A 12,260-nucleotide genomic window follows, 5' to 3' on the forward strand; every position below is an offset into this window, starting at 1 on the left:
TGAGCAGCGTCAAGGGGAAACGCGACGTGACAAGAACAAAAGTGAAGGTGTCCATGTAGGGTGGGTGGGACTGGAGGTGGCCAGAGTTTACTTCCCATGAGACTGTAAAGCCAAACCTTGTTTTGTTTTTCCCAAATTCAACCGTGTGTGTGTTGGCTAAACATACCCACATTTGTTGTTGAAGTAAAAGAGACGCCAATTTTTGGTGTTGACATAATGGGTTTATTTTGAAGGAGACTGTATGCAAACTGTACATTTCCTGTGAAAACAGAAGTGTATTTTCAAAAACAGACAATGCATGTAACAGGCAGAAGTTGACACGGCATCCCAGAATATAAACAACCAATGCACCCAGGGTACCTTGCATGTCGTATCTCAGCGTTGAAAGTCCATGACCAAACATCCATATGTGACAAGATCGGAGTGAGAATGTGTTGCACAATAAGGATATTTTGTAAGATGTGATGAAAAACATAAAAAATAAACATGTTCCAGATTAAAATCTTTACAAGACTATATGCAATTTTGTGTGTCTGTTTAGATGTAAAACAAAATTTGATGATTAAAATTCATTGAGGTTAATTTTTTTTTCATTTGACAGCATGAAAGTGACTTAAGTTGCAGAAACATGTGTAACTGCAACTCTTGATTCCAGGCTGGTACAGGTGGTTTATAGGTAACTCTAAGTACCCATGTACCCTAATGGCATGGGAATCATTCCCCATACATCATGGAATATGTAATGTAACGGTTTTTTTTTTGTTTGTTTGTCTGTTTGTTTCATTTTTGACAGAGCTAGCAGTTTCCACATGCACATGCACTGTATGCACAAAGATGTCAATCAACTCATCTAATCATGTGTAAGATAAAGCGGGGTACAAAACCTGATTCCCAGCAGGAAGCTGTGAGCTCCATTTCAGGTTCCAGATATAATAAGGATATCTATATTCATCACTTATTTACCACATTTACTATTTCATTATTACCAAGCATTGTGTCCAGTTACTAATGATTGCAAATGCACACTGATTACACTTATCACTGCAGTCGCTGTAATGTAGAAATTAAACTGATATCTCCTTTCCCAGCAAGTCTTACATGACTTCACCCAGTCTTACCTGGAAGTGGGGTAATTATGCACATCAGCCAGACTCCACCACCCTGAGCCCTTATCAGCTGCACTTTGCTACCAGCTATTAGTCATTAATGAGTAAAATATAAATCTGACCCAACTCCACTGAGCTCAAGACTCTGCGTCTGTTTCTCTTGAAGAAAGGTAACAAGATCATTGCCATGTCTAGATTTGTGTTGTGTACCACTAGCATTTAGCTGCAAGTTGCAAACATAAAATATTCAATTTAAAAAGGGGGAAGAAGGGTCACGTTGTACTGCAATTATAAGTAGCTACCTGTTTTATTACTACATATATGATTTTCATTATAAATCTTATTATTTCATTCATTATTTAAGGATTATGTTATTGATAAAACATTATATTGTTTAGCATAAAATGTTAAGGAGTGGTGCCAAATGTTCATCAAAATATCAAAAAAAATGAGCAAAGTTGCCATGAGTGGTTAACATGTAAATTGCTTCAGCAGTAGTTGCCTGATATCTAATTTTGTTTTTTATCATCTCATGTGATTGTTCTATGATCATCAAGGGGTTCCCTGCTGCAGCAGAAATTGGTTGGATCTTCAGAGAGCACAATGACGAGACTCCTCACAGGTAAATACTATTCTCTCATTTCAGTTTTTTTAGGTTCAATAATACCAGGTATTTACACATACAAGACAAGTAGACAAGTAGAAGAAAAATAGACTGCAGATATGCTTACCTTTGTAAAGAAAGGCATTAATCTTACTAAGAAGCAGGCTATGATGTACCAGTGATTTTTACTTTACCTTTAATCATTAATATTTGGGAGAGGAGGCACATTGTTTGATAAAAACAACAACGACAACAAAAAGAACAACGCCTTTGGCTATTGACCAAATTGTTATTTTAAACATCGCATCTGCGCAGGCTTCTAGTGCAATACATGCAAACCTGGTAACCTACTAGGATGCAGCAGACCAGCAGAGGATTGTGTTGGATTGTGTTGTTGAGAATGGTAGTAAAAAGAAAGCAGCAGTTTGCAAGGTGTGAAGTGCAAAAATTAGACACGACCACTACAACGCCCAACTTTGACTATCACTACATAACCCACAAAAAAGAAATGTCTTATTGGCTCTCTAGCTAACGTGCAACCAGATCATTAGAATTTCATAAGACTCAATATGACTTGCTTCTACTGAGCAATGACTTAACTTGACTTGCTTGATTTTCGCCACAGTAACTTGAGACTTGCTTGTGACTTCCACATGTGACTTACTCCCACCTCTGAAATTAAGCAATATTCTACATTCAAATCTAGTACACATATGATGCTAAGGACCAAATTGCTGAAATGGGTAAACTAACATAATTAGGTTGTCCATTTGTAACAAATAAATTGAACAAAAAAGATAAAGTTTAGAATTACAATTATACAATTATATATTTATTTTTTCTTGCAGCAACTTTATATTATTATAGTTTGTTGTTTTGCACACCAACTCCTTCTTCATTCAATGTTTTTCCTTCCTTGGACACATATGTATTATGTATACATCACATGTCTAAAATGGCAATGTCTCACATCTTCTCTCTTCCTGTTTTCTCTGGTATCTTTGCAGCTCTGGGCGTTGTGCTCATTTTGCACATTGGTAAGCATTAGTTTCATACAGTCATTGACTCATCCTCACAGTGATATGATATATGTTTCAGAGCAAACACCGGTGCACTTTAACTCTCATTGCTTCTATCTGACTGTCACCTCTCAGCCTCATCCAGTAAACTGGTGTGCCACATGACCAACTGGGCCCAGTACAGGCCAGGCGCTGCCAAATTCACCACAGACAACATCGACCCCTTCCTGTGCACACACGTCATCTACGCTCTGGCCACCATCAACAGCTTCAATCAGATCAGCCCCATCGAGTGGAACGATGAACAGCAGTTTGTCAGGCTCAGCAACCTCAAGAATGCGTGAGTTAATAAATCTTTAGTATCTATTTTCGTGTCCAAATCTAATCCCACAAACTACTGGACCAGGCAGCCTAATATTTTGTATGTATGAACATGCATGACTGTATACTAAAGCACCTCTTATGGTTGCAGTGATTCACAGTGCATTAATGACTACTGACTCCTCACTCCTCTCAAGCAGCTTTTAGTGGCTGCAAGTTTTCTGGATAACGGCTTGGCTAGTAACCACAAGCCTTACCATCTGTTGCAGGCCACATTTTGGCCTTTGTCGTTGCTGAAAAGAATCTTACATCCACAGAAAGGAGAATCTGCAGATTAATTCTATAACCAATATGTTAGGATCCACCAAAGTTAGACAAGATACAAGATGGATAAATCCCACTTTTTGTCATTTTTGCTGCCATCTTGATTTTAAGGAAGACAAGAGGGCCAGTTCCACCAGGTGCAGCTGTGCTATGTTTTGGCTGCCATGGCTGCAATTCAGTATGTTCCACCCCCCCACATGCCATCATACCACTACCTTTAATAATTTTGCTTCTACCATAAGGAAGTATACTGGCTATGGTTTCTTCTTCTTGGTCTCCTTTAATTGTATTTATTGGTATTTCCTACTTTGTTGTGCTGTAGCCTACAGACAAAGTTAATACTTGTAAATGTCCAGTTATCAAATATAAATATTTGTTACGTAAATGACACAGATCAAAGATTATGGTTGTGACTTAGCTAAAATACATTCATCCTACTGAATCCATCAATTGTGCCTATATTTCACATACAGTGACTGTTAGCAGGAAAACTTGATCTGTTCTGTACAACGCACCTTGCCTTCCTAAAAAATAGACAAGGTGTGTATTTTTGTGAGCTTCTGGGACACTTGATCATGTGATCATTCCAGGGGGCCACCTGGTAGAGATCTGCTCTCTACTAAGTCCAGTTTTGCTTTGGTTGTAGATTTTTTTTTAAGCAGTGTGAACTCTATTCAGTGGAGGGACGTGATTACATTTAACTTTTTGATTGTCTCTCTCTCTCTGCTATTAGTAATCCTGCACTGAAGACTCTGCTGTCTGTCGGAGGCACAGTCAATGGAGTGAGCCCGTAAGTTCAAATATTAATAACCTTCTCAATGCCACTGACACACTTTCAACTTAGAAGTCAGACAACCTCTCCTGTCGCTGTATCAACAGAATAAAGGTAGCAATGTTTTTCTTTATACATCCCACCAGATTCATCTCCATGGTTGCCAGGCCTGAGGGTCGTACTGCCTTCATTAGGTCAGCCATCAGCTACCTACGCACCCATAACTTTGATGGGCTGAACTTGGCCTGGGAATATCCTGGACACAATGGCAGCCCACCACAGGACAAGGAGAGATTCACTCTGCTGGTCATGGTTCGTACGGTCCTTACTCTAGTGTTTTATCCCCCATCTGCCATTCAATAGGTGTGGTGCATTTTAACCTGCCTAAAAGCCATTAGTGTAATAGTGTCACGTTTTGCACTTATAACATTATTCTAAAGGCATAAGATTTTGTTGGTGAGGAAATGAAGCAATCCTACTAAAATGGTGCATATTCCCTGTATGTATGAAATACCACTAATATGGTTACTGAGAACTGCATTCTGTTTGTGCAGGTGCCTGTGATGTTTACAAAAGCAAACCAATAACGTGAGATGATAATGACAGGAAATATTAAACACTACACTGTGCACTTACCAATCCCCCAGGAATGCCACTCAGCCTTGCTTCCAATTTTTTTAAATTTATTGTAATAACTGAAAAAAAAAAAACATGTTGAAATATAACGTTACTGCCCATACAGTGTGTACTGGCTGGCTCTATCACCAGCTGATCTGCTTGTCATTATGCATACAGGAGCTGGCCAAGGCCTTTGACGATGATGCCAAGGATAACAGAAGGACGCGACTGCTGCTGTCAGCCAACGTTGCTGGTTTCCGTCAGACAATAGACAGAGCCTACGAGGTTAAAAAGATTGCCCTGTAAGTTTCATTTCACTGGACTCTAGCCCATGTTTATGCTCAGAGAAGTGATGGTACTGCAGATCTGTCTTGGTCTCAAGGCCATTTTATGAAAGTCTTGGTCTCGTCTCAGAATTAACCGCATTTTTATTTGATATTATCTAGGTCTTAGACAGAGTGGACTTGGGATTTTATCTCGAAACCAGTTAAGACCAAGACTGCGGGAATATCATACACTGCCTGTGCAAAAAGGAGTGTTGAATAAAGATAATTAAGTTGAGCTAAGCTCCTAAGTGTAAAAACAAAGGCAAATTCCCACACATAAAATTCATCTCTGCAATGCCTTTTGATTATTTTATCAAGACATTTCTCTATGTGCACTTAATACACATACAGTAGGTGTGTATATATAGTAGGGCAATAAAAAAAAAGTGAACCAAACGCGCCAAAACTCCAGCAACACTTGTAGTACTTAGAACAACTTGATTGCAAGACCAATGCGTTTCGGCCTTCATTAGAGTCATCATGAAACACATTACAAAAGCATTTATACAAGATAGGAATGAAAGAACTAAAAAAACTTGTCCAATATTTCAAAACGATTGATAGCACCCACCTCTTTAACTACGCTGCCTGCTGCACTATTTGGCATTGCTAGACTCATAGGCTCTATGAGTCTAGCAATGCCAAATAGTAATGTTGGGGGGAAAAAACTAGCGCCTACTTGCTACTCTGCTTTTGTGCCCTTACATAGCAGAAGTTCTGTTACATTACTCCAGCTCTTATTATCCAGTGTCAGAAGGAATTTCAACTTCACTGTTAAAGCTAATATGCACTTTATACTTTGTTCTTCAAACAATGATTAAAGTTCTATGGCTGATCTAAAAAGAAAACCTTTTAAATCAACAGCCACCTTGACTTCATCAATGTCATGACCTATGACTTCCATGGACACTGGGAGCCAATTACTGGACACAACAGCCCACTGTACAGCAGCTCTATGGACTCCGGCACACATGCTCATCACAATATTGTAAGATGCACACAAAGTCCAACATCTACAAACTACACACAATCTTTGACATTAATCTGTATTTAAGTTAGACTTTTTCTCGCTGATGAGAACAGTCAGAGTTGATATGCTAAATGGTTTTCAGAAAGCCTTTTCCATTTAAACTTGTATTAACAGATTCTTTTACCACTGGTGGGCAGAGGGACTCACAAAAACATGTGACCATGAGCCTTGATATAGTACTGAATATAGATATCAAGTATCCAAAGACCCTGCGTGACATGGGGATTCATTTAGAGTCATGTTTCTTTGCCGCATGTGAATGTAAGTCCAATAATCACTCCCATTTTTACTCTGGTTTGGTCTCCACCAACTCCTGAGGAAAGTATCTGCCTTTTCAGCTGCTAGACCGATAAACCTAAAGAATAAGTTGAAAGCTGCAGAGTTATCTGTTTATCCACAGTTTGAATGGGCATTACTGGCAAACCTTTCAAATTACAGTGTGACATCTGATTCAGTGTTAATATCAAACATATTGAGTTTGATGCTGTAGTATTTACCTCTGTTATTTTTTTCTTTTGTTAGAACTCTTCTATATCCCATTGGCTGGCTCTGGAAGCACCAGCTGAGAAGCTGCTGCTGGGTTTCCCAACCTACGGACGAACCTACCGCCTTACTAGTGCTGCTTCCGGCCTGGGAGCACCAGCTAATGGCCCCGCAGATGCCGGACCTTACACTCGTACTGCTGGCTTCTGGGCCTTCTATGAGGTACTGCACACTATTATAATGTTCAGTGGACTTTGTGTCTAAGGTAAATATTTCCCAATAATGGCCACTGCATCAAGGGGTTATCTCCAGGTCAAAAAATGAAGCCAATGTGGAAGTGCTTGGAACCTCCATTCTTTCTATTGTCCAGCAGGGGTCAACTGCACTCATTGCAAAAGGAAGTCAGATTGGAGAGAGCAGATGAGGAAATGATCTTACTTCTACGAAACATTTTCCCAATGAGTTTATGGGCTCATTCACAAGTTTTAAGTCTCCTTCAGTGCAGCATGATGTTCATTTGTAAATTATGGCCCCATGTAGGGTGAAATTTATCATAAAGCAGGTTATGCTTTAAGGAGTGGATACCTTAAGATTGTCAGTTTGCTACCACGCTGGTGTCTTTGAGTTGTCAGTCAGATCGACTCGAGGCTTCAAAAGGGTTGTTCACAAGCCATTGGGTGACTTTAAACTGGCTACATTTGCTTCTTTTCTACAGTCTATGGTGTTAAAAAGACAAAATCTCATCCACTGCTGGGCCACTTCCAGTAAGCCTCATTGCCACATATGTGTAATCAAAGAAGTCTAAATTCAGAACACAAGAGGTAATGTGGTGACTTCCTCTCTGCCTCTTTGCCCCTAAAATTATGAAGAACTGATGCCCTTTTTTTTTAATATACCTAACTCCACTGTAACAACATGACTCGACATCAGCTTGCGTTAGTCTACATTCAATCAAGGAGAGAATACACCTCTGAACTAAACAGATCCAAAATTATAAAAGTAATAAGGACGGATTTCTCCTTGAAGTATTTACACCAGATAGTAAACTTAACTTTCAACATCCCAAGCCCCGTGTTGTCTGATCTAACCCTGTTTGTGTTTGTGTTACCAGATCTGTGACTTCCTCTCCAGTGCTAACACTCAGTGGATCCCTGAACAGAAGGTTCCATACGCAACCTATGGAAGTTCCTGGGTCGGCTATGATGACAAGCGCAGCTATTCTTCTAAGGTAACCAAGAGCTCCATTATTACCTGCAGTTATAATAATGTCATTAGGCAAATTCCAGCTCATATTATCTGTGATGTGGTGTTCTTGTAAAGTCTTTGCCATTATGATCTGAAGTGTTTGTAAGAATTTACAACAGACCCTCAAAGAAAAGAAGGTCTTCTACTTCTCCACTCTAGGTCTGTCTGATAGAGCTGCTGTAACTACTGCAGTTTAATCATCTTTGTGACTGATGTGGTCATCCTGTAGGTCGAGTGGATGACTGCCAACAACCTGGGAGGTGCTCATGTGTGGACTCTGGACATGGATGACTTTGGTGGAAACTTCTGCTCAGCTGAACATTATCCTCTCATCAACCACCTCAGGATGTCAATGGGTAAATACTGTAGCTCAGCCAAACCATCCCTGCCCAGATGATGTGATGCTAATGCTCAATCAATAGAGTTCCCAGAAATCTGAGAAAAATGAAACTTGTCTTTGTGAATTTGATACGTTTTTAACACAAAGGTTAGGTTTGTGTTTGTGTCGTGGTGCAATTTATAGTCATTTGACAGAAAAGGTCTATTTAACCTCTGTTCATTCATATTTCTTTCTCTATGTCTGATCCTGCAGGCTTCCCCCCGAAGCCCACCACTACCCCAGCCCCCACCACCACCAAGGACCCCATTGCAGACTTCTGCCGTGGCCGCCCTGATGGGCTGTATGAGAATCCAGCTGATAAGACCACCTACTTCCAATGCTTCCATGGAAACACTTACCTGCACCGCTGCCAGCCCGGCCTTATCTACTGGGACTCCTGCAAGTGCTGCAACTGGCCTTGAGCCACAGACTGAACTACAAACACACACCATGAATGTATGACACCGTGAGATATATCTTTTCACCGAGTGTCAGCTTGCACCGATTTACCCCATGGTGCTGGGTTAAAACAGGAAACAAAGTAAACCAATGAGAAAATTGCTCTTTGCAGCTAGCTCACTGCTTTTATCAACAAAATAAACAAAACCTTGTCATTAAATAACCTGATGAATGATATGCCTGATTTACTTTTCATTCTTGTCTTTTTTTTTTTACACAAAAAACTTTACACATTTTGTCTATATTTTATATTTTACATTTCTGAAAATTTTATTGCCTGATTATATTAACACATTCTAAGAAAAAAAAAAATAAATTTAATAAAAATTAATTTTTGTTTTTGTTACAAAACATTTCAGTTACATTTTAAAGCTATAGTGCGTAACTTCTGTCGCCTCCCAGCGGATAATGCGTTATTACAACTAATAAGCCGGCGGCACTTCCATGTACACAGTGTAATACTTGCCACACACGGTGTACACAGAGTAACATTTGCCAGTCACCACACACCATGTACACAGAGTAACACTTGCCTTTGTGGTAGGATCCACTTTTGAACCGTGTCTCGGCCGCTTCTCCGCCATGTTGCTTTCTCTTTCTACCTGCGCTCTACCTCTTGCTGTGACACTCTCCGCTCGTCCTCCCCCTCCCTTCTTGTTGTGAGGAAGCATTTCCTGTGCGCCAGCGCGGGAATGTCGCCGGTCTACACGCATGCTAAAAATTATATATATTGAAAAATACCGCGAGATGTTAGAGGAGCCGATCGGCTGATCAGCATTGTGTCATCTCCTCTAATAGTGGCTTGGGTGAAACGGACATTTACGGACCTGTAGAAGTTACGCACTATAGCTTTAATTGGTATTTTCAATAAAAAAGTCACAGTAATAGTATTTCAATCAGGAAAGACAGAAGAATGAAGTAAAGATAATATTTCACACAGAATATGAGCGTACAGATTAACAGATGATTTGTGCTGATTAAGGTTTAACAGAAGTCTTTGGCGCTTAAACACCAGAGGGAGATATTTTGTGATAGAGGGATATCTGAGCAGCAGCAAGATAACTCCCCCTCATGGAGTCCAGACACTGATGGTGGTGGTGGCTGCTGATTCTGAGGCTGCTGAGGCGTATGAGGCTGATGAATCCATAATGACTAGGTGGTGATGGGGAGGTGGAGGGTGCGCTCGAGGGCAGCAAGACAGAACTACAACAGAGAAAGAACCCTATTTAAAATGAGGAGCAGTAAGATGATAGGCTGACAGGAAAGGTTTGTCGCAGTGCTATTGGCTGATTGTGAATCAGCTGATGACTCAATTGACCTACCCACAAAATGGCACCTAGAGATAGTGAGTGAGCATGCATGCAAGGCGTGAATGGCAGGGTGACCAAGACACTTACAGCCTGAGCATGAAAAGTTTTGTCTTCCTGACTGAACTTGTGCTAGAACTTCATTTATTGTAGCTGAAATATAGCCAGCATTGCATAATGTCCAATATAGTGGACAGATAATTAATTGTCATTTCCTCCCAACATAAAAGTCTTAAGGCTGCTGTGAAACTGCGCCTACTTAGGGCAACAATTAAGTTTATCTTGAGTGCATTGGTACAATAGACAATGTATGCAGGGGCATTTCTAGGATTTGAGAACATTTGGGACTTACCTTCTGTTGGCAGGTCCGGGGGATCCTGCCCTGGCATTTTTCTTTTTATAACCATGCTCTATTTTGACACTTCTTTATGCACTCTGTCATTTCATTTACATTCAAAGTACAAATGAATTCTAGTTTGTATTCACTGTGAATTAGAAAAGGGTAGACGGGCCACACAGAATGCTTTCGGGGGCCAAATCTGGCTCTCACCCTTAGGTGTTACTTGATGTTACTTTAATTAATTAAGGTACCATAGTACATGTTAATTTTATTTACCTGCAAGGGTCTTAAACTATGAAAGTACTGGCCAGAGATTCCTGAGCTGCTCAGTGTTTCTGGCATTCTGTTGGCCATCTTTGGTATAACATGCAACATTGAGGCTGAATCCAAATGTCCGGACTTCAGTGCACTTGCAGACTTTGCAGGCATGTTCCTGGAAAGCCCTGGTGTGGTGAGGGTTGCCCAAATCAACAATTCATCAAGATCACAAGGGTCCTTAAGTAGACTTTTTGCAGAGAGTCTGCTTGGGGTACAGACATCACCAGACTTCACTGATTTAATTACCCACAATTCATTGTATTATGGACATAACATTGTAGGTTTTTCTATTTCCAACTTAAAAAAACAAAACTCATGAATGTGTAAAACAATTATTGGTAGTTAGGCCTTTTAAAATGCTACTTGAATTATGTAGGCTAGAATATAGGCTGAAAAACAACAAAAGAAGGTTTTCTAATGTAAGTAATACCCAATTTATTTAGTCATAGTCCTGTGCTTATTTACAGACATTTATGTTTTGGAATGTGTATATATTATATATTATAGATATATATGACTATCATCTTGTTCAGTCACAAAACACTATACTATACTACATATAAGGCTATACTATCTGCAGGAACAGATGAGCAGACACTATTCATCAGCTTGCATGAGGAATATGACAGCGGTGGTCACCTTGTATATGACTGTAGCTGCTGCTTGAATGTTTCCACAGCATCAAGTGAAACAGTCTTGAGGCCTGTCTATCAAGCAGCTTGCAGTCTCTACCCTCGCAGACTTTACGTGATGACAGTGAACACATCATAGGATGTACAACTTAAGTCCCCGAGGGCTCAGTCCGCAAGTCCAGAGGGTGGATATTTGGATTCAGCCTGTACTTATAGGGGACTTGAGAAGCCTTTAGGTCAGATGGGTTTAAGTGGATTGACAGCACTAATACACAGATGGATGATGTTTTATGGAGCACAGAAAGTATGTGTGATGAGGTTTCTAGTAATAAATACAGCTGAAATGAAAACCAGCAGTGTCCATCACACAGCTGAGGCAGGTGTAAAAGATGATGGATTGTATCTCCTGTCCCAGTGTAACTGTCCTGAACAGAGAGGAACACACACACTACAGTCATTGAAAAACTAAACTGAGAGTTATTCCACAATGTCCAAATTAAAATATGATACAACAGGTCATGTCCTCTGATCTATCTAAAACTCAGCAGACCTAATGTAAAACAGGCAATACTATACAACTTATTTCTGTAGTGTCCCTCAGCAACAGCTCAACAGAAGACAGTCTCAGCTGACATCTCCAGCCATGGGTGTAGATTTCATGTCAACTTTGGTAAGGACACATATTAAGCGGGGCTCTGGGGGCCCTTCCCCAGGACATTTTGAATACCAAACGCATCATTTGCTTTATTCTGGTTACTTATAATGCCAGTTTAGGGTGGAAATGTCCTTATTTATGTACAGAAAAACACAAAATTCAGGTGATAGTTAACAATTTAACAAAATATAGAAATAGGTTATAATGGAATATAATGCAATAAGGCTCTCGGGCATTCTGGATTGCTTTCAAATATTTATTCTCCTGTATAGATCAACTTCTCTTTTAATGTCATCCCTGCTGTGTCAACATCTATGTGTGC

The 12,260-nt window shown here is 40.0% G+C and overlaps 1 protein-coding gene across 1 annotated transcript; it reads left to right on the forward strand.

The window, feature by feature from the left end:
- Nucleotides 1-1,227: 1,227 nt before the first annotated feature.
- chia.1 (chitinase, acidic.1) lies at nt 1,228-8,849 on the forward strand. Its single transcript, XM_049571368.1, has 12 exons — nt 1,228-1,276; nt 1,664-1,728; nt 2,718-2,747; nt 2,865-3,069; nt 4,108-4,164; nt 4,293-4,458; nt 4,942-5,066; nt 5,955-6,078; nt 6,643-6,825; nt 7,715-7,831; nt 8,078-8,204; nt 8,441-8,849. The coding sequence occupies exons 2-12, from the start codon at nt 1,710-1,712 to the stop codon at nt 8,647-8,649; spliced, it is 1,362 nt and encodes a 453-aa protein (XP_049427325.1). The 5' UTR covers nt 1,228-1,276; nt 1,664-1,709; the 3' UTR covers nt 8,650-8,849.
- Nucleotides 8,850-12,260: the final 3,411 nt, after the last annotated feature.

Source organism: Epinephelus fuscoguttatus, linkage group LG1, assembly GCF_011397635.1.
Source record: "Epinephelus fuscoguttatus linkage group LG1, E.fuscoguttatus.final_Chr_v1".
NCBI lineage: Eukaryota > Metazoa > Chordata > Actinopteri > Perciformes > Serranidae > Epinephelus > Epinephelus fuscoguttatus.

Excerpts from the sequence above, each read along its gene's own strand:
- chia.1 (XM_049571368.1), top strand. Across the intron at positions 2,748-2,864 it reads TGTGCTCATTTTGCACATTG|CCTCATCCAGTAAACTGGTG; the intron begins GTAAGCATTAGT and ends GTCACCTCTCAG. Across the intron at positions 8,205-8,440 it reads CCACCTCAGGATGTCAATGG|GCTTCCCCCCGAAGCCCACC; the intron begins GTAAATACTGTA and ends CTGATCCTGCAG.